The 24,187-nt window shown below is 36.2% G+C and overlaps 1 protein-coding gene across 5 annotated transcripts in view; it reads left to right on the top strand.

Annotated features, from left to right (window-relative positions):
- Positions 1 to 1,555: 1,555 nt before the first annotated feature.
- myocd (myocardin) overlaps positions 1,556 to 24,187 on the top strand; it is a 41,127-nt gene continuing 18,495 nt past the window's right edge. For 4 of the 5 annotated variants that reach the window (XM_052102412.1, XM_052102411.1, XM_052102410.1 and 1 more), the window contains exons 1-5: positions 1,556 to 1,811; positions 8,422 to 8,487; positions 21,005 to 21,069; positions 21,285 to 21,360; positions 22,375 to 22,539. In XM_052102412.1, the coding sequence (XP_051958372.1) occupies positions 1,757 to 1,811; positions 8,422 to 8,487; positions 21,005 to 21,069; positions 21,285 to 21,360; positions 22,375 to 22,539 (427 nt within the window). In that variant the 5' untranslated portion in view covers positions 1,556 to 1,756. The remainder of the gene's footprint in view (positions 1,812 to 8,421; positions 8,488 to 21,004; positions 21,070 to 21,284; positions 21,361 to 22,374; positions 22,540 to 24,187) is intronic. The other variant, XM_052102409.1, reaches the window with a different exon arrangement.

Here is a 24,187-nt window from a genome sequence, read left to right as displayed (position 1 = left end):
GCAGGATATGACGGTTCTGAGTACAACTTCTTCGGACCTCCAGATGGGGCTTATGCCAAAGAGAGACATTACATTTCTGTTTTATATTCATCAAAGAAAAGTAATCTTAAATTGCACTCAAGTCAACTCAAATTGCGAGTCTTCCTGATAGAATATTCCTTTAAAGGGATATTTCATAAAAATTCTATCATCATTGACCGTATGCATATACGTGCATGTATATGTACGTTTGCATGTATATGTACATACAGTATAAGCACTTGTATGTTGGGGGAATCCCGGAGCTTTAAGTAAGAAGGAAACCCCACTATTGCTGCTTAATTCAACTCAATGGTCGCAATAGAATGTTAAGAATTCGAACACAGCAACATCTGCAAATAAAATTGCAAATAAAGCGAAGCAATGAGGCATACAAAAAGTCTTAATTGGATACAATGTTTCTTATTTACACAAGCGTCACAGGAAAATTATGTTGTTGTGGAGAAAGGTGCTTACTGACTGAGCCGCATGTATTAGGGAGTAAAGAGTACGCCGCTTATACAGTGCATGTAAACCAGAACACTACATTCTTGCAGTAATCCTGCTTTCTCGCAATAAGCTGCTTTCTGGTGTCCATGTAAACGTAGTCAGTCTCTTGCACATTTGTTCTTTACCCTTATGACTTTCTTCCACTGAACACAAAATAAAATGTTAGGCTGAATGCTAAACTCAGTCACCGTTCACTTTCATTGCATCTTTTTTTTATACAATGAAAGTGAATGATGACTGAAACCTCCATCTGCCTAACATCTCCTTTAGTTTTAATCATAAATAGGGAGTAAAAATGGGCACTCCCATGAAAGCCCTGTGGCTCTATGTTTTCTTTTTAATTCCATATTTGTTCACTTTTGATTAAATTGATTTCACAGGCTTGCTCAAACTACATATGGCTATTCCTTCATCTGAAGAATCGTAGAGGATCTTACTGCTAATAACACAAAAAAGCTCTCCAACAGTGGTTCTGATAATGTTCTGCTCCAGCTCTTAGGGGGTGGTTGGTTAAATACAGTATAACTAGCTTGTTTAATATGTGGCCTATGTCCAATAATGTGGGCTGTGACCGCAGTGCTACAGGCTGGAGACAGAGCTAAGCACTGACAAATGTTTTGACGGCTCGTGGGAGCTGGAGGAAGGGCTATCTGTTCTCAGAGTGGGGAATCCAACACTGAAGATAACATAACACATATTAACTGAATGACTGTAAATAGCCCATCACTGGCAACATTGATTCAATAATTAAGGGATAATATGGGAATTTAAGTATTAAACTCTTCCACACTTTAAATTAAGATAATTCTGATTCAAGAGCATGACATGCTTTGTTACGTATTAAGATCACAGCATTTGTTTGTGTTTATGTGTGCGTGCATGTGTGTATATGCTCTCCGGTAAAAGCAGCCCACTCCTGTGCCGAGCATGAGTCCACAGGAGGAGGGCTCAACCGAGCCCCCTCTACTTTAAGACCCTCCCAGCAGCATAGACATATCAGTTACTTTCTTATGGGGCAGAGAATCAGTGCTACATGGAACCAAAGCTGAGCAAACGCTGAGTGTCTGTTCCCTGGGAGACACTCAGTCACAGATGTTTGTAGATGCATAAGGAGATCTGCGCTTACTCTCACTGGCAGGCGGTAGATAACGTGCTGTGATAGGTTGGACTGAAGTGGAAGGGCTGAAGTGAATTGATGCTTTGACACTGGAACTGTACACTGAGCAGAATGACTCTACTAGGCTCTGAACATTCCATTCTGATCCGCAGCAAGTTTAAATCAGGTGAGTTTTTTTTTTTTGTGGTGGTGGTGGTGCAGGTGCTCCACCACCACAAATTGTTTAGTGTAAATTCTTACACTAAACAATTAACAGAGTAAGTGAAATGTTTTTTTATTTACTAACAATATGTAAAAATGTTACAATGTTCAAAACATTGACATCTAATTAAGAATTTTCAATTACCATTTAAAATTAAATATTTAAGTCTTACATTGTTTTGGAATAATTTACAGTGAATTTGATAATAGACTGAAATCGGCAACACTTTGCGCCTAAGTACCTGTTGGTCATTGCCTACGCTCTCACGCACTGCTTCCATATTCTGTTTCCAAATGCCTGAAGTGCTTTGAAACAGAGGTCAAAGGTTATCATGCATCACCTCCATATCACTTAACCTGTCTCAAATTGCTGAACACAAACAAAATAGATTTGCCATTTTAAATACACTTTAAAAAGTATTAAACTGCAATTGTTACCTTAAAATTTGTTTTGTCAGTGTAACCTCTTGTATTAATGTTGATTTAGTGATGCTAAATAATGTTTTTTAACTTGAATCAAACCAGTTCATTTGGATCATATCATAAGAAGAACATGTTGGTTACTTAACACCTGAACTGTTTAGTACTATTCACTGATTGTTTTATAAATTTACTATTTTTATTTCTCACTTTGTCTCTTTTTCAAGCTATTTCTCTCTCTGTCTTGATCTACAACATTTATATACATTTATTAAAGCCTTTTTTCTAAGTGACAAGTCAATGTGATATGTAAATGTATTGTGAACAATGCTGCCACCTCTCTGGTGGAAGCGTTACTGACTAACCAAATTGTCAGAATGTCTGAGATGAAAGCAGTACCCTCTAATCTAAAGATTTTCATTAAGTCAAGCATTTGACAGCCGAGATTTACTTCCCAGCAGACAAACTGTAGATCAGCTTTCCTCTCAAATGGTACAGTTGATTCCACAGCTCTTTGGTTTGGCACAGTAATGGCTCACCAGACAAAATTACAGACAAAATTGAGCTCTTCCTCCAAAAAAGGGAAATTACCTCTTTGCTTAAGGGATGTACACACAACTCTGGTCCACACAGCGGCATTACGGGGCTATCTTAAACATTGGCTTGTTTTGCCCAACACACATTATCGCTCTGATATATCACAGATGTGAAGGTGTGCACCCGTTCGTTTTGGAGTCAGCAATGACTGGAGCTCTCATTTCATTTGTGTCTAAGTATGGGACTGAGTTGGGCTGATAGGTATCTTACATTGTGTTCCCTGTGGACGTGTTTTGCTCATTGAGGAACTTCGTCAGGGGCAACAGGACATGGGCGGCCCACTCCCACTACTGCGTAGAGATTACATAAACCCTGCCACTCAGATGTTTAGACAATTCAGAACAGCATCTTCTAAACTGATGCCTCATGAGGTCAAGTGGTTGACTATAGGGAAGAAAGATCACAAACGAGTTCTCGTTTTTACCTCAATTGTTTCTCCTAGACAGTAATGGGATTAAATATAGAGTAAATTTAGTCTTCTGCTTAAGTCTCCTGTTTCCCAGATGTTTCTCCTGAGAAAACAAGACTCTCATTTGTCTCTTCTAGCATTTCAGAAGAGATCTTAAAATTGTCTTAAAGGAATATTCCAAGTTCAATACAAATTAAGCTCACTCGACAGCATTTGTGGCATAATATTGATTACAACAAATAATTATTTCGACTCGTCCCTCCTTTTATTTAAATCAAGGTTGCAGTAAGGCACTTACAATGGAATTTTTGGAGGGTTTAATGGCAGAAATGTGAAGCTTAGATATTTTTTTAAAGCACTTACATTAATTATTTTAGCTGTAAAGTTGCTAAAATTGTAAAATTGGTTTTAAAGTTGATTTAGGGTTTTTGGGCATTGTCGTCATCATGGCAAGTTGTAATATTTGATATATTACACAGAAAAGGTTATTAAGCAATTTTATCAAACTAAAATCATGTTAACACACTTACTGTTTATATCTTGTGGCTATACTGGCCCAATTCACTTCCATTGTAAGTGCCTCCAAGACTTTTTTAAGAAAAGGAGGGATAATTGGAAATAATCAATCAGTCTGCAATAAAAACTATTTTCTTGTCAAATTCTTCAAATACCAAATAATCTGAGCTACATTGTAGTAACCTGCAATTGTTATCTTAAGAAGCTATTTCTACCTCATTTTACCCTCAAAATATGTTTTGTTGATGTATCCTAATGTATACAGGTTGATTTAGAATGATTTTTCTTTTTTTTTTATTATTATTATTAAATCAAACCAGTTAATGTATCAATGCACGAAGAAGCATATTTTTTAGGTTAATTATTTTTTTACAGAGATGTTTAATGGCATTATATTCGAAAGGCATTGTAGAATGACTTTTATAAATTGTTTGACATACCATTACAGCTGTTGGTGCAAGTGCTCTGAATAGACTGTATGTTTTGAAGCATTTGAATGCCAGTAATTAAACTTTTAAAGTTTTCAAAGCAGCATTTAGACTTAAATAACAGCACATTCAATGTTAAAGACCATTAAAATTAATCATGTTATGATCAGTCTGTGTTCGTGTCTGCATGAGTGTGTGTGGAGAAAATGCTCACAGAATGCTTAATACAAAAGTTTGTCCTCTGTTGGACATTAGACAGTTCTTCCAGAATACATCCCCTTCACTAAATCTCAGAACTGAAATTAAACTACTCAGAACTTGAAATCTACTACTGCATTGTAGATATTTGTTTTACCTAACAACTTACATTAGACATTGAGTAGGTAGGACCTCAAATGTTCAGAACATTTGTAGATCAACAGGGATTATTCAATGACAGATTTTTAAACTTTTATATTTGGTCGCCCCCCTAAAGACACTTTTATAGAGAGTGTCCCTAAGTCAAATTCTGGAGACATGCTGGGACCACACAACAATTAATTTGTTGTAGGCAAAGTGCCCCTGGCTCCCATGGCGACAGCTGTGTCTGTGTGATGTTTAAGTTGGCATTTGGTAGTGTCATGAACTTTATGTTCTCGTTGAGATGCGTCACCATGTGTACACACATGGCTAAACTAGCCTTAATGTATGAACGCGCCTGTGTCAGGACTGCTTGTGTCATGTCAACATTACAGCCTTGCTATTTACAGGCAATGTAGTTAACGTCAAAAGTTCAAGGCATTTGTTTAGTCTTGCAGTCTTTCTGATATAGCTCATGACATTAACATTTAATAGAGTTACAGTACTGAAAAAGCAGTTTTTTCCGAAACGAAGACAAAGTGTGTACGATAATTTGTGTACGCAATATTTTAGTTTAAACGGTAATATTTTAACATAGCATGTGTATTCTGCAATTGCATAATTAATGTGTAATTGCCCTAATTTGGACAAATCATTCAGGGTACAAGTTGTTTTTGCAGGTATATGCCTTGAAGACAACCACTGCTGCTATTTTTGCGCTATTGAGTCAGCTCATCTGGATCTGATTGCTGAGAGGGTTATTTGATCTAGTTTGTCTGCAAAGCTGTGATCATTCTTATTGAGGGCAATGACTTAGGGCAATCATGAGCTCTGGTTCTTTCTTTTGCCCTGGTAAAATATTTTTATGCTGCCAGGAGGCATTTTTCCAGTTTTATTAATTCACCTGTTTTTAGAGCTGGACTGAAGCTCAACCTTTAAAGGGATTGTTTACCCATAGATTTAAATTCTGTGATAATTTACTCACCGTCATGTTGTTCCAATCCTGTAGTTTTCAATTTATTTTTTTACATATAATTAAAGTGAATGGTGAATGGTGTCATTTTCCTAAAATCTCCTTTTTGTGTTCCACATAAGAAAGAAAGTCAAATGGGTTTGGAACAATATGAGGGAGAGTAAATTATAATATAATTTTTCATTTAAATGTTCAGTGCCTATTCTTAATGAAAATGAAAATTCTCTCATAATTTACTAACCCTCATGCCATTCCAAAGACTTTTGTTCTTTGGCAGAACACAAACAAAGATTTTTAGAAGAATATCTCAGCTGTGTTGGCCCACACAATGCAAGTGAATGGTGACTAGACCTTTGATCCTCAAAAAATCACATAAAGGCCACATAAAAGTCAGTTCATCAATTGCACACTATTTCTCCCTGATGCGGTTGCAATTTAAACACAAAATGTCAAGCAGAATTATCCATAATTTTAGTGAATTAAATGTATTAAAGGAACTTCAGGTGTTCGTGCTTTTCATTTGTTTTGATATCAGACGCACTGATGAATGGGACAGTTTGCTTTTAAATTTGCTCGTAACCGTAAAAGTTTAAATTCTTGTTTTAGCATAGCGTTTGATTGACAGGTAAGTTGTGATGCTTCACTGCTGCCAGGACACATGCTGGACGTATTAGTATTTACACCGCAAATGAGATGTGGTCACATGCATTTTGACCACATTTGTATGTGTTTTTTGTGATCCAATCACAAAATATTTTAGACCCCGTTTAGACCTGTATTTAGGGCTGACCACATGTGATCAGATCACCCGAAACACATCTTAATATCAGATGTAAATAGGGTCTATAAATCCGAATACCTAAGATATTCTGAAGATTTTGATTGAAGCGCTGGAGTCATATGAATAACTTTAATGTGGCCATTATGTGATTTTTGGTGCTTCAAAGGTCTGGTCACCATTCAATAGCATTGTAAGGATCACCGGAGCTGAAATATTGTTCTAAAAGCCTTTGTTTGTGTTCTGTTAAAGAGAGAAAATCATACACATCTAGGATGGCATGAGGGTTTGTAAATGATGAGAGAATTCTTATTTTTGGGTGAACTATGCCTTTAAGGAGAAAGAACAACACTGTAGCTAAATTTGATCTAGATTGGTCCAGATTGAATTTCTTTTCATCTGCCAAAAATAGACTGGTATATTGGCAATGATTGTCTGAGTTCATATCAGCGATCATGTGAGAAAGCCGCCAATATTGTTTGTGCGTGAGAGGTTGTTTCTGTGTGCCAAGACTGAACATCATTAGATTTCTCTTGTTTGTCCACAGACTTGCAGTCCATGACAGTTGCTGGCATTGGACAAAGAAGCACAGGTTGCCCAGTATGTGACCTAAACGAAAGCAGATGTATGCAGATTGCTTTTTCGTGATACCAGCAGTATGAGCGAATTTGTGGCCATTGCATTTGCGTCATCTACCTTATTATGCAGCTACTTGATTGATATGCGATATATGGGAGAACAAATAAACATTGACAAGAACTGGTGCATGCCCATATGTTAACCACCCAACATAACCGTGTGTTTCAGGAATTTAACGTTATTTATAGAAAAGAGAAGCCATTTATTCCTTATTCTTGTAAGTCATGAGGTTATGTATGTAAATAATAATGAACAGTGAGCCGGACATGACCACAAAATAAACCCCCTCAGAGTGATACAAGACCCCACTCTGAGTACTGATCTCCCTTTTGGGATTTGTTTCACGATAATGACAAGCTGACTGTACGTTTTCCTGCTCATTACATGACTACTTACCAAATAAATAAATAAATGGACATGAAATATTGATTTGAGTTGAAATTATTTTATGATGTAAGTAGAAAGAGAGCACAGAGTGTAACAAGAGTCATGAAACTAGCACAGTGTTGGAGATTGGTTGACAACAGTCACATTTACAGTTTAGCGGTCAATATATGAAAATATTTGACCACTGGATTCCATGATTCACCAATCTGTATCAAGTATTCCATAGAGCTATTTAATAAAGATTTTTACACATGGACACTCAAGCAGTGATGCGTGGACTGTTGACTGCCCTGATGAGAGACACACCACCCAAAACAAAGCAGGCCCACAAATATTTCTTAAAACAGGATGTAGGGGCTTTGATAAACACAGCTCCTGGCTTTTAAACAAATCTTCCTTGCAGTGTGTGGTCCTCCTGAGCCTGGGAGGGAGGTGCTCATAAATGTAAGAGGATGGCCATTAATCGACGCTGGTGTGTGTTTCTCAGAGATGGTTCTTTGTGAAAGGAAATGCAACTTTTTTCATCATTTACTCTCTTATATGTATTTCGAAACCTGTATTATTTCTGTGGACCACAAAATGAGTTATTCATAGCAGAATGTTCAAGCTGCTCTTTCCCATACAGTGAAAGTAAAAGTCTGGCTATCAAGAAAGATTTTCAGTAAATAATTACTTATATTTCAGTCTGTTGAAATAAAGCACACAGTTAGTGTAGACTACATAAATGATGTCCTATTTGGAACCCCTTGTACCCATCAACTTCCATTGTATGGGGAAAAGCAGCTCAGACATTTCTGTTAAACGTCTCCTTTGGTGATCCACTGTAACAGAATTGTCCTGTTAGACTTAAATAACAGCACAGTCAATGTTAAAGACCATTAAAATGAATCATGTTATGATCAGTCTGGTCTATCCCTTTAAATAAGTCAAGAGAATGCAGCATCTGCCTGCCTGAAGAGTATGATGTGTTCCTTCTATGGACACATATTTACAGTATGCATTATTTCTCCAGCTTCACTGATGTTGAGTCATTATCTCTTCCTTTCTATCTCTTTATCTCTCTCTCTCCCTTCCTTCCTCCACCCACAGTCCTGCAGTTGAGACTCCAGCAGAGGAGGACACGAGAACAGCTCGCAGACCAGGGCATCATGCCTCGTGAGTAATACCTCTATAATTTCTGTGTCATGTACCCCTCTGCTCAGTCTCTATATTGACAAAGACAGGCTTTATTGGGCTTAGAAAGAGGGAGAGACACATACAGAGACAGAGAAGAAGAAAGAAAGTAACATCCAGTGGTGAAGGGAAACAGCTTAAACCAGCCTAAGATGGTCTTAACTGGTCTTACTGCCCAGTGTCGAAAGATGCAATTCAAAAGTGAGAAAGCACAGATTGTTGATTTTGGTGACTGCATTGTTGCTTCAAATGCTGCTCAAACTACTACTGCAAATGTCAGTTACATTTCTAACTAACTTCATTAACTAAATTTTTTTTTAACAAAACAGGTAAAATATCTGATTATGAAAGCTAAAATAAATGTGTTACTTCAGGTAATAACAGCATGTATATCTCAGAGTCACCGGACACTGCTCGACAGTGGTACTTTTACATTTAATTTGTTGTCAATCATGTACATCACCGTTTTGATTACTGGCCATTTATTGAAAAGTGCAACCAATTTGAGAGCTTGACCAATCATCACATAGAGAAGCCAAGCTTCCAGGCAGAACAAAAATGCATTTATGGATGCAGTGTCTAATAGGCTCTGTTTAGAGCCTCTTGTTTAATGAACATCGTTCTTTTGCCCCTTTGATTTGAATGATACAGGTATCTGTCATATACTTTTATTGAAGCACGTCTATGAACCGTGCGTCCACTGACTCCTATGAACATATTTCATATGAAGAGTTCAAGGTTGCCATGGCCTCTAAATTCCCCTGATCTCAATCCGATTGAGCATCTGTCTGATGTGCTGGACCAACAAGTCTGATCCACGAGGACTCCACCTTCACAGGACTTGAAGGATGTATTGCTAAGATGTATTGTAGAGTCCATGCCTCGGCGGGTCGGCACTGTTTTGGTGGCATGTGGAGGACCAACATTATATTAGGCAGGTGGTCATAATGCTTTGGTTCATCAGAGTATGTACAAACCTTAAACTTGTCTTTTCAGCATTTATTATGAAATTTTTGGGGAAGCCGTTTTGGCCACTTTTCAGCTGGTCAAGGTGGGAGCCAGCTGGGCAACCAGCTAAACCAGCCAAACAGAAGCTTAACTATACTGGAAGATCTGCTTGACCAGCTAAAGACCAGCTTGGCCAAGTTGGGAGACCAACAAAGTCAGCTTAAACCAGATAAGACCAGCCAACCATTCATTTAAAAAAATAAAAAATAAATTAGCAGGGAGGCCTCCTATTGGGGGCAAAAAATTATCAAAGTATTAATAATTACAGTCTTGACTGACACAAAATAGGTATTGTTTTAAAGCTAAGAAGCTCTACTTTACAATGCATGTAGGCATTATGACCAAAACTGAACCAAGTGCTTTGAAATTTGCAGACGAATCAGAAGTGCTTAGTTTTTATAGTTTATTAATAATTTTGCACTATACATATTATAGTAATCAGTAAAAACTTAAAAATTATCAAATAGTCATGTGTCATATGTCTTTGGAAAGTTCTCAAAGAGTAAAATACAACCAGCCTATTTGTTTTACTTGCAGATAGAAATATCAAGGTCATAGATAAGTACATGTCTTTGACAGACATGCTACATTGTACACAGGCATTTCCATGAAAAATAAACAGTACATAAAATATCACATACCACTACTTAATGGAGGGGATTCCTGTTAAAACGAGCCACCACACAATGTAATCTGATGCATTAATTATAGAATCTACATGAAGCACCATGTGCACACAGCACATAATGCACTATCTGGGTAAAAATATGTTAGCTTTTCTGGATCAGATTACTTCATCAGAAATGTAGTAGTAGTTTGTTCAGCGTCATGGAATGATAAACCAATCATATTAGAAGTGCCTTTCTTGAAGTTCTTGAAGAAGTTCTCAAATATTTTCTTCAGAACATCTTAACTGTTTTCTTAAGAATAAAAAAAGCTTTGACATTGTCTGATTAGCCTGCTAACAGAGTTGCCTTGTCTATTAGCCCATAACAAATTCAATACTTCAACACTGGTAAATTGTAACAATTGGTTTATCTATTAATGTTTTTTTTTTTTTAAAGTTCAAGCATCTCGCAATAATTTTTTTAAATGTAAAGTGTGTGAGATGTGTTAGTTTAATGACATTAACCATCAAAGGATAATTTATTTGCTGTTAACCATTTGATTTCTGCAAGGAAAAAGTTCTCCTTGGGAAGCTTGATAATAACGTCAGGCTTTATCCACTGTGCACATCTCCGATAGGGATGTGGATGGGGGCTCAAAAAGAAAGTCTTTGCTTTCTAATGTTATAATTATTATGTTTCTTTAAACTCTGAAGATTGCAGAAAGCACCATGTGTGGCGCATCCATAATCATGCTTGGACACCACATTAAGAAGCTTCAAATCAATTTATTATTTCAATTTGGTGATACATTTACATGTTTTGAAAACTGAAAATAATAATATAATTAATCACAAAACAGTCGAAAAAGATTTTCGGTCAAAAATAAAATTTCTATGTAAACAGCCCACTACGACTTCAGACTCAACATGAAAAACCTATTAAATTCATGAAACATCTTACCTTTTATGATATAAGACAACTGTAAGGTTATCCTAACTTTAAGATGTTATTTATGACAATATTTAAGAATTATTTTTTTTGAGAAATGTAATGCTTCTTAAGTTTTTTGTTGTCCAAGCATTAAGAACAATCTTAAGAAAAAAAATAAAAACTTTCTTAAGAAGTTTATTCGGGAATACAAAATATTCTTGTCTTTTTTCTTAAGTTTCAAATTAAGAAGAAAATGGTAGTTAAGAAGAAATTTCTTCTTAAGTAGGTTTCGTGAATCCGGCCCCAGATCGCTGCAACCAGAGGTGGAAGTCATCCAAATATGGTAGAGAGGATCGTTCACTCTAATTACGTGTACCAGTAGATGGCACCAAGTACAGACTCAATGATGGCTCAAATGACACAGAATAGAACTGTATGAGATCTCGTTACTCATGCCTGTATGGTTTGGAGAGAGAGAGAGCATACCTTTAGTCATTGTTGTATTTGCATGTGTAGTTAGTTCTTATGTACATTTCTTATGTTTTATTTGTTTTGAGAGGCTTTTGGACACTAGGATGAACAATTTATGTAATGCTATAACTTTTGATTGTTTTATCATATAAACACTGAATTTTATTCAGTTAGAGGTTACATGATTTTAAAGATCTTTTTACACCCTGAGATAAATAATGTCAAATCAGAGAATATATATATATATATATATATACATATATATATATATATATATATATATATATATATATATATATATATATATATATATTTGGCTCAAGTTTTTTTGTGATTTTCAGCAGTTTTTTAAGCTGAAAGACTCATAGTTTATCAAAATCTATATCATTACAAAATGTGAAAAGTGTCACTAAAACAGGAAATCTTTAAAAACACCCTCAGAGCTTAAATGGTTAAAAAACATCTTGAACCAGATGGTCTACCAGCCTAGCCAATCTGAAAAGTGCACAAAACCCCTCTAAGACCAGCAAAAAAGACCAGCTATGACACAGGTAGGCACATGCTTTAATATGACTAAAGAGTGAAGTAAAGGCAAAGACAGCTATAAGATGATCCTTGCTGCACTACTTTTAATTAGTGTGCTCCTCGCACATTTTGTTTGCACTGTCAGCCAGCGTTCATCGCACAGCCTACAGGCTGACCTCACTGGAATTCACTTGCGCTGAAGAGGTGATCTGCACCAAAATTACACCAACAACACCTGTTAACATTTAAATAGAGGAGGCAATTTCATACAAGCAGGAGTTGGCCACCAATGCATACTGGGCACAAAAACCTTGCAGATTTAATCTGCCTATTTAAACAGCTGTAAGGTGATAAGAAAGGGTAAAAAGATAATAAACAGATGATCAGGCAAAACAGCATCGCTTTATACCTGAAAATGAGATCATGGACACCATTTATGCTTCAAAGTTAAAAAAAAAATCACAAGGTCTTGTGAAGAACAACATTTATGTACACTCATGTACAGTAGCCAGACTTTTGACAAAACATGATGAAGTCTGGTCTTTGTTTTTGCTTTATCTAGACAATAACTGCATACTTAAGGCCTTTGTATACTTAATATAAAATCGAAAAATTGGTGTGACTTCATTTCAAACTAAATCTGGCCAAAATGAAGGTGTTTTTTAGTTTGTTTCAGTGGTTCCTAACTGATCACCTGCACAAACTTTCAGCTTTGTAACAGCTGCTTAACGCCTTCTTACTGCCATTGGTCCATGCCATCGGTAGGTGTGACCTGGAGCTCCACCTACTTTGAGACAGACGGCTAATTCTGGTTACGTTGTACAGCTGTACAAATCGTTCGCGTAGAGACATCTTCTAAGAACATGTCGTGTGATTTTTTTTGGTCTACAAAAAGAATCAAATCTACTTTTAAGTGCTCATTCACTATGTTGTTTGATATGCTGCTTCATTCATGTGCTGCAAAAGAAATCCATTAACACATTTGCCCAAAGTGCGATATGCCTCTTGTCATCATTCTTTGGTCTGTATTCTGCCCATTAACACTGTTTTATGCACCCATCTTTGCAGTAGTATCAGTGTCATCTTAAATGACCATTTAAATCATCATCGAGTGATTAAAAAAGCTAATTATACTGATCTCATGTGAATTTTACTCACAGACCCAGTTTCAACCTGGTATTAAGAAGTGTTTCATGTGATCGGATCACATGTGGTCAGCCCTAAATACAGATCTAAACAGGGTCTAAAACGTTTTGTGATCAGATTACAAAAACCATATATGAATGTTGCATTTGAGGTGTAAACGCTTATCCATCCTGTATGTTTCCCGGCAACAGTGAAGCAATTTTTTACACTCAAATGTATCATTTGTTGTTGCTGTCCTAACTATTTAAGTATGTAATTCTGTTTCTGTTCACTCTATCTCCCTTTAAAACGTCTTAATTAATTCCACTAAATGGCAACATGTACTAGGGAAAAGAATTCACCTTCCATCGCAAAATGCAGATCTGAAATTTATGTGGCACTCTAACTTATTTTAGACCTGACAGATGTGCTTATCCATAGAAATTCATTCTAATTTTCAGTTCATGGACCCTCCAATTGTTTCATCAAATATCTCGGCCTCTGTGTGGACTAGAAGCTCAATCTGGGTGTCATTGGAAATCTGAGATTCTTATCTTTGCGATGACATAAAACATTTTATCACTAATAGTCAAATTTTTCCGATAAATTAGTTTAGCATGCTTTTCCTGCTGGGCTGCATGTGTTCTGGACTTCCTATATATAACATTGGATTATTCACACAAGCAAGCTCACATGCATGTAAAAAATGGCTCATTGTGCAGAAAACTGCCTAAGATAAAAGCAGATCAAAGTTTTTTGGCTCCTTGGGGATTATATTAGCATTGATCACTGCATAAACGAGATATTTGTATTTGATGTCTTTCAGAAATCATATTTCACTTTGTGATTCTTTTGATTTTTTTTTAAATTGTGGTATATTAGGCAACAAACTAAACTATATAGTCACATTCCTAAGAAAGAGAGTTCCCCGTCTGTCACTAACTTCAACGTTGTGTCGAATGAAGTGACACTAGGGGACTTCTTTGAAGGCCTTGGTTACCTCTGAACTTGAGAAAAGGCCAATGAGAAATTGGCAGACAGAATTTGCATGTCTCTCTCCCAGACATACGGGTATATAAGGAGGGAATCATGCCTCTGTCCATTCAGATTTCTTCTTCGGGGCAGAGCGGTTGTGCGATCATCGAGCTGAGATCACTTACTGTTCCACTCATATCTGTAGAGAGTATGCTGTTGGATCTATGCCGCATATCAGCGGCTTTCTCCTCTGTACGGCAGTGCAGCTTTGCCCTTGGGTGCAATACACAGCTGGCGTTGTACGTCCTTTTCAGGACGTATCTTTATAAAGATGCCCTTCCTGGATAAGGTTGATTTCTCTCCGCTCCTGATGGTCACAGACACTGCCTCGTGTGTCTGGGCAGCGATCACACCGAGGAAGCGTTTGTGGATGGTTTGTGTTCTCACTGGGAGAACCTTACCATGGCAATGTTGCGGTCGCGGCTGTCCTTCTTAAGGAGAAACGCCACTCCAGCTACCCCCGCATCGCTCCTTCCCATGGGATTGAGGATGACCCGGCTGGCGATGGTGGCGATTTGGGAATGGCAGTGGGCTAGGTTTCGCCAGGTAGATCCCCACGTACCACCCGCCCCCAGCACGATCACTGACTTCCGTCCAAGCTCGAGGTGAGAGCGGCTCGCCTCACGGCCAGTCTGCTTACTTCCTCAAGCCCCCCGAGCTGGATGATGATTTCATCGCTGCATTGGAGAGCATTCTGGCGTCTAACGCGGAAGACTCGACTGGACTGCCACCTTTGGCTCGGCACACCCAGTCTGAGGCTGACGCCCTTCACGGCTAGACGATTGGTTCCTCGGTCTGGGTGCTGCTCACAACCACTCCCCTCCCCCCCTGTTCCTTTCTTCCTGGAGGTGCATGATGAGCTGACAAGGTCGTGGAAGGCACTTTTCACTGCCTGCAACGTCATCGGCCCACGGGTACTTGGAGGTCCCCCAGGTGGACAGAGCGGTTGCAATCCACCTGTGTCCCGAGCGGAGGACACAGGTGAGTGTCGGCGGAGAGTGGAAAGTCCAAGCAACTGCCTGCCCACACCTGCATCAGCAGCGCATCAGCACATGACGTGATTGAATAGGGACCCCTAGTGTCGCTTCGTTCGACACAATGTCGAAGTGAGAAACAGACAGGGAACGTCTAGGTTACTGTTGAACGAGACGTTGTGTCCCCCTGGCCACGACACTGAACCGAGCCACTGCTATGGCCGAACCTTATACTCTGCTCCTCAGTGCAAAACCTGAATGGACAGAAGCATGATTCCCTCCTATTATACCCGTATGTCCGGGCGAGGGACATGCTAATTCTGTCTGCCAATTTGTCATTGGCCTTTTCTCAAGTTCATGGGTAACCAAGGTCTTCAAAGAAGTCCCCTAGTGTCACTTCATTCGACACGTCTCGTTCCCTCCATCAGGGAACGGAGGTTACAACAGTAACCTAGACACTTTTCTAACATTTCTACCACATTACCTCTAGGTGCTGCTTATTTGCAACACAGATGTTTTCAGACTTTTTTTTGCTATTCATGCAACATAAATGCAAAAAAGATGATATTAAATCAGTTATACCTTCTAAGCTTTTAAATGAAACAGCATACACCAGACTTATGTATCCGGGAACTTTAATGATTTTAAACTTATTTTGCGATATAGCGCTCCCACCCATATGAACTTGGGATATAGCGCCCACCATTAAAATTAGTTTGATAACACATTTTAATGTCACATTAGTTAAGCTTTAACATGTAGTCTTGTGCTTCCTCATTTTTAAATGCTCCTCCCCCAGTGGCTTGGCTGGTGTCTGAATGTTTGCAAAGAGTGTTCTGTTGCTTAGCTGTTTTGAGAACTTCGCCACAAGTATACTGGGACCTTTTGAAAGATACAGTCTGACTGACATGTTAAACAAACAACCACAGTTCATTTTGTTTTGTTTGTGGCACAGATTTACCTAAAACAGCTGATACCACAGTATTAGATAGGCATGGTAAAAAAACACTACATCTGTACAAACGGTTGTCTGCCTGGAAACACAACTTTGTAAAAAAAATGTCCATACACCCGGAAGTTGCGTTAAGTTAGCTAATCAGATTAGATTTTGCCAGATGTTAAAATAAAATTCCAGTTTTGAGAGCAAAATGTATCAGACGTTCAGCGAACAGACCTCAGACGGGACTGTGGACGTGCCGTCTGAGTATGAGACTAACTTTTCAGTAGTTTTTAGACACCGTGTCATATAATGAAAGTTGTATTGTAAGATGATTCAAAGCTAAACACCAAAAGATATTAAAGAAAACAGAGCGGTATGCCTGTCTAGCCTTATTGGCATATCTAAAAGTTTGCTTTAGGTTTAATAAATATACCTATGTCCCAACAGAATACAATTGTAACTGTGTCACAGGTAACCTACTGTATATTTTCACATGTGATTAGGTGTTTTAAAATAAGCTGTTGAATGGTACCACTGGCACAGTTGGTCTTTTTGCAGAAAGGCTTTAGATAACCTGGCATAAGTGTTCAGCAGCCAGCTCGGCCCTATCAATTTCAGGGAGTCTGTCGGAGATAAAATCCACCCAAAAATGTGATTGGGGTCTGTGGTCCTTAAAAAAGAATTTTCAATGGCTGTTTATCTTTTAATGGCAGACCAGGGGCCGACAAAGTCAGATAAACATTTTTTTTTCAAGCATTTAAATAGGTGCTATCCACCAGCCTAAATGTGGATAAAGGTGATATCTGTATAATAGTTTACATGTAAAGAACATTTATGTTTTCTCGTTTATTCACCTTGTCTGGTGGATCTGACTTTCTGTAGATAACACCTCTTTATTGCACTGTCATGTTTCTTATTCCGTGCAACCCCAAGCACTGTTTTGCGAAATCTGTTCTTGTGTTTGTTTTATTTATATCTCACTGTTTTCCGAGAGTCAGTCCAACATAAAGTAGATCTAATCCAACCTCTAGCACACTATATTGCCTATAAATCATAATGCACCTTACATTTCAAAGGACTGGAATTATGCAATCCATTACTTTCCTCTGTGGAGGTGATATTTCAATCTTTCCTCTGCTTTTTGAGAGGATGGACTGTACATATGCCCTGTGTATACATTTCCCTGTGAACATCTGGTCTTTATTAGACAGTTGAAAGCAGCAGTCAGGCCTCTCAGGGTTGTTTGGCGTGTGGCTGAGGAGGAGTCAGTAAGATGGACATCTCTGCTTTAGTGTTTGGCTAGTGCATGGGCTGTGCTCTGTCTGGGACTAAAGGAGTGTGGACGATTCTCATTCCACAATGTGTTACTACTTATGTTTTTTTTTTTTCCTTTTCTTTCATGCTCATTTGTTGTAATGTAATTCAAATATCTTTGTGTGACTTTAAACTTTAGTGTCTCACTTTCCATGTAAAATCTTTTAAAATAATATTTGTAAGCTAAAAAATAAATAAATAAATAAAAAATCTTAATGGTCCCAAAGATTCATTTTTTTCCATTTCTAGTTTATCTATTTTGTTTTGGAGTGAAATGTGACCTGGACAAGTTTTCTGTAGAATTAACCATCTAACTATTGCATACTTAAAAGGAAGCATTGCAGAGACCATTCAGGTATGGCCAGTGAGTAACATAAATGGTGAAATAAAAAAGGCTAATTAATACAATTTTGTTTCCAGTTCATACAAGTACAATATTTGCTGACTGCAGATTAAATACAAAATCAGAAGTATACCAGAGAAATCTGAATTTATCAACATGCTTATTCCATAAGAGAAAACCTGTGATGCTTGACAGCTGCCAGATTAAAAAAATAAATATATTTCAAAAATATTTCAAATTTAGCTATATTATTTAAATATAGATTTTATTATAACTATATGTTGCAAACAGCACTGTTAAAAGAAGTTTTTTTCCCACAAAATTTAAAATAACCTTTAACCTTAAAATATATTACAAAATGTGCTTCAGGGGCAAGACATTTCTGATACTAAGTTTGATTAGGGAATATGCATAAATGTATAGCTTAAATTCATTAGAGGTTTCTTGAGCACCTGTCAAATGAATCAATGTAATGTATAAATGTCATAAATAGATGGAAAAAAAAAAACATAATTTATTTGATACATTATTAATTTTAATTTTAACAGAATTTATTTATTATGACAGTATTTTTATAATTAGATTTTTAAATATAAATTAAATAAGTAAAATAAATACATAATAAAAAATTACAAAAATGTATTCAAAATACATTTATATAAAAATATTTCAAATATAATTATTACCAATTTATTTTCCAGATATATTTTGGCCATTTTTTAATACAATCAATATTTATATATTTATATACAAAGCATAAACAATGATGTCTTTTAGAGTACATACAGGAGAGACTGATCTAGGTATTTTCATGTTAATTAAGAAATATTGTAATACATGTGTATGCATTGTCTTCTTATTGCTAGGGTGAACAGTCAAAAAAGCTTTGTTTTTATGTCAGCAGAGGGTAATGTCACAAATACTCAATTTGACTGCATAAGTATTTGGACCCAATTTATATAAGATGTCTTTAACTATTACTATATACTTAAAATGTGATACAATGCACTTGAATTTAATTACACCTTTAATTACACTTAGCCCTAACTCTAAACTCTAACCCCTAACCCCTACCACTACCCCTAATCCTTAACCTACCTGTACCTCAATCTCAGTAGCACCAAATTTGAATCGTGTGAGAATTTTGCAGAACATGTAGTTCCAAAATACATTTGTTGTATTGTATTTTATTGTTAGTACATAGTAGTTAAAAACACCTGATATAGTTTGCTTTATACTGGGACCAAGTATCTCTCTCTCTCTCTCTCTCTCTCTCTCTCTCTCTCTCTCTCTCTCTCTCTCTCTCTCTCTCTCTCTCTCTCTCTCCCTCTCTCCCTCTCGGTGAACTCATAGTGACCTAATGTTGGTATCTTTAATTGCATTGTGTGGCATGAGTCATGGCTATCAAAGCAGTAGGTGACTGTAAGCACTTACAGAGCACTTACTGTGTCAGAAGGTCTGTGGAAGAATCTAATGTTACCTCTCTATTTAATGGCAGCTAACAATGATCTGTTTAAAACTGAAGAGTATAATATTTTATGTAAAATTAATTCATGTATCCCAGCTTAATACTTTATGCGGCATCAACTATAAGTAAGCCAATTGTATTTTGATTTCACTTAAAAGTGTAACACACTGTGACTCTGGGGCCCTATCAAAACATTCATCTGTTTGTTTGAGCGATGATCCAGCCTGACACAGCAATAACCACGTGACCAATGGCGGGACTGTTTGTTTGTACGACCATTGTACTATTTTTGCAATTCTGTTTGGTGACACTAGTTGTGCAGAAATCAAACATTTGTGTTTTAATCTCCCGGCTTATGGTCCACCTAAAGAGATAGTTCTAGAGATAGAAGTGGATCATAATACATCATTTAGCTTTCATAAGTAGATATGTAGTTCTTCCAATAACACATAGACGTCTGACACAACAGACGATTTTAACGAGTGTGATGATAGTATGCATAACCGTGTGAAAATGTATCTCACTTTATAAATGATTGCTACATCATTAGTAAAACATAAATAAACAAATAATACGATTTCAAATTGTTTCCATGTTCTTGTGTTTGTGCTAAAATGTGTTCCTGATCCCTTCCTAATTGTTTCCATGTGTTTCTTGTTTGTCAATTACCCGTGTGTGTGTGTGTATAGCCCTCATGTTTGCCATTGTCCTTTGTCAGGTCTTGCCTTTAAATGGCTGTAATGGTTAGATTTAATTTATTTAACATTTTCCCTTTTCCATGTGTTTTGAATTCTTGTATCTTGTTCTTATTGAAGAAAAAAAAGGATGCAAGGATGAATTTAATTTTAATTATAACACTTTCAAGACAGACCTACTGTATCATGATCTCTGATGTTAAGCAATTATATCATGCTTGAAAAATCATGCTTAGTAGCTAAATGCCCAGTGACGAGCTACAATATCCATAATCATGAAGAGAGATTCACCAATCAGAGACTTTCAATGGAAACAAAAATATACATAAATATACATAAACTTGAAAACTATAATCTAACTATGATGATGAATATAATGCATTAGTTTTATATTGTACTTTTGCTTTTGAATCAATAATGCTTCATATGATAATTAGTTGGTTTCCTCATAAAATAATTTAAGCACAGTCTTGTATCTATTCTCGATTAGCATACATTTTATTTGAATCAAATATTGTAATGTCATGATTCATCATGGAGCTGGTTGGTTTGATTTAAGGCTTCAATCAATTTATTGAACAATATTTTGAAATTCCTATGGAGAAAATCAATGGGAAAATTATGCCCCTGAAAAAAGTGGGTGGTCAGTGTTATGCTTTTAGGTCCTCTAACTGCTGCTTTGCTGAAACACACATTGTAGAAAATATGACCAGAACCGTAAAAAAACTAATGTTTCAAATAACGTAAAAGTAAGTTAGCCACGTGTTGAATGTCAATATCGGGCTTTTTATACATTTATGGAATCATGGCCTCACATATGACCCAACAACTATTTGATGTACTCAAAAAACATTAAATAAGTGTCTTGTGTCTACATTTCTTTGGAGCAGTCAGGCTAGCATTTGGTTCAGAACTATAATTCAGCTTTATGGGAGATACACAGGGTCAGATCAGGTACCAACAAAAATGATTTATGTAGGATTCATTGACAGCGTGTTTACAGACAGCTTTACAGATAAAAGTGTATCACATTTACTTAGTTCTCTTCCATTTGTTTTTCCAGCCTTGAAGAGTCCGGCTGCATTCCATGAACAGAGAAAAAGTCTTGAGCGATCCAAGGTTAGAACTGTAAGCAACATTATCTCATAGAATCCTTCAAAAACAAAGTCACGTGGCATGCGGCATGTCTCTCAGATATATACAATTGCACAAAATAGCTAAATAATTCAATTTGATTTAATTTGATGGTGTAATGTTCTGAAATTACAACAGGTGATTTGTTGTATTGGTATTGTGTGTGAAAACATTCAAATGCTTTAATTAGTTGTGTCAATATTTTGCAGACTGGAGATTACTTAAAACACAAAATCAGAAGTAGACCGGAGAAATCTGAACTTATCAGCATGCGAATTCTACAAGGTAAGACATTTTGGTGCTCGCTACTGCACTTAATAAAACTTTAAATATTTAGTTTTTACAAAAAAATAAAAAAGTTATTTGATGGAATTTTGTTATGAAATTGAAATGCATAAATCTTAAAAAATAGGCTTTTACTTATTTATTTTATATGCAGTTGCCAAAAGTAAAAAAAAAAAAAACATGAAAAAAAAATTTGGTATATATAAATATATAGTTATATATATATATATTATTTTTTTTATCTGACCAAAATAAATTATAAATATAGAATATAGCCATTATATGAATATAGATTTTTTTTTTATAGCTATATGTTGCTAACAGCACAGTTGAAAGTTAGTTTTATAAATGAAAATATATATACATTTAATTTTTTTTTAAACCTTAAAATTTTAAAATATATTTAAAAAAGTACTTCTGGGGTAAATAAAATTAGAACACCAAGATTTGATTATAGAACACACATAAAATGTATAGATTAAATGCACTGGAAATTGACAAAATAATCTAATGTGTAATTATAGTGACAATATACCATCAAAACATGCTACTTAATTCTTTAATTATTTACGTGAATATATATATATATATTAGGAAAATTAAATAATTAAAATGTATTCAAGACACACTTATATAAATACATTTCAATATATTTATATATATTTGAAAATACATTAAAAAAAATAACTAGACATGTTTGCCATATGGTTACATACACTGAATAATTCAAATAAAATTACAACATCTAAAAGTGTATTTTCCGTAAAGACACAAAACACTTGGTTTTTGTCTGCAGTCATTACAGACTGACTGTTTGCAGTGGGAGCATTTTGACACTTCAGACTGAGTTTTGCATGATCCGCTCTGACTGATGGTGTGCCCTGACTTTGGAAGCTCACACAGTAACTGTTTATTCTGGAAATGACTCCAGTGCTACATCATGTATGTGTTTGAAGGCCTGCTATATTATTATACTGGTTTGGAGTGCTTACCAACACTCTGTTTACTGTGCAGACCCGGCCAGTGAAGGCCCCGCACAAGACTCGCAGACAAAACTTAAGCGTGCCAGGCTCGCTGACAACCTTAATGAGAAAATAGCTCTCAGACCAGGCCCACTGGAGCTGGTGGAGAAGAATATCATTCCTGTTGATTCAACTGTTAAAGAGGCGGCTATGAAAGGTATTTGAGGCAACCAAAATGTAACTTGCTCATGTATTCTATAGTTTTCACTAACAAGTTTAAGAGATAAAAGAGTTTGTTGTGCTATTAAAACATATTGTAAGTTTCAAAATTCCAAACTTCCTCCCAAGTCCCCATTTATTGAAACAAAGTTGCCAAAATTTTTATTTTTGATTGCCACATTTCGGCATTGATTTTTTTATGAATCTTTTACAATGTGATGCAATTTTTTCTTTGCTTTATTGTTGAAGGATCTGTAAGTAAAACTATATTGAAACCGACATTGAACCTGCAGCTCGTCTGTGCCCAGAGAAAGTACTGTTTTTAATTTCACATGCAAATAGAATTTCTTAGTCACAAAAAAAAAAAAAAGTAAATAAAAATAATTCTATGGGTCAGGCAATAATCATGAAATACATTCATGGGTGCAACTACCCATTTACAAGGGAGTATTGCAATATGAACGTTGGCACCCTCTTTAAAGTCTGTCCAATCAATTAGTTTCCCCTTTAAATCACTACAGAGGCTTTATGAATAATTTTAGTGAAACAAAAACTAAAAAACATCTGGTGTTCAAATAAATAAGGTTTTACATTAAAAAAAAAAAATGAAATACTATATGAGAGAATATTTTAATTGATTTTGTATATTCTATGGATGACTATCCCATCAATGCTCAGAATTCCAAGCTAATTATGGTAAGCGAGATTCCTTAAAATCCTCCTAACCTGTGCTTCAACAAACACAGTTTGATTTAAAAGGCCATCCGCTCATGCTTACAGACATTAACTTGCAATGTGTTTACTATGTAGTCCGACCACAGTATGCTGTCCCCTTAGATCCCCCCAAAGCCAATGTTTTTAGACATGCTCAATGTCAACATTTTGTGTTTTCCCACTGGAGCTGTCGGTAAGTGTATTGCATAAGCCAGGCATGAGGCTAGGGGCAATAGTTTATGTTACCTCTGTTGGAAGAGGAAAATGCTTTATTGAGACAAACAGCAGCTGTATTTAGATCCACCCTTTACAGTGGAGATCAAATGAATGTCCCCCTCATTTCTCTGTTTTGACTCGGTATGATTTATATGGCTCCACCAAACCACCTACAAAGGTGTCTGAGAAAACAGGGGTGCTACCTAAGACAGCCATCCCAAAATGTGACTTCATAGTAAAAAAGAAGTCATATATATATATATATATATATATATATATATATATATATATATACACACACACGATCAGCCACAACATTAAAACCACCTGCCTAATATCATGTAGATCCCCCTCATGCCGCCAAAACAGCCTTGACCCATCGAGACATGGACTCCACGGGATCCTTTAAATTGATCATTATTGATGATAAAATAATATACAGTATTTAATCATTTTATTTGACACATTTGAATGTAGAAAGGACAATGAAACATGTAACTTAACTTTAGCTTGTTAACTTTAGCTGTGGTTAAAGTTAACATCATTTTCATAATTTTTAAATAACAACTAACAAAAATTTGGTTAAAAGATCAAACAATAATTGGTGGACCCCTGCAGTACTGTTCTGGTGAAGACCGCAGTTGTAAAAACAACTAAATACATTTTCATTTCAAATGAGTGCAAATGCTCTGACACCTTGATTCATGGTGCTCATG

Source organism: Xyrauchen texanus, chromosome 33, assembly GCF_025860055.1.
Source record: "Xyrauchen texanus isolate HMW12.3.18 chromosome 33, RBS_HiC_50CHRs, whole genome shotgun sequence".
NCBI lineage: Eukaryota > Metazoa > Chordata > Actinopteri > Cypriniformes > Catostomidae > Xyrauchen > Xyrauchen texanus.
This window is presented reverse-complemented; position numbering and strand designations above follow the sequence as displayed.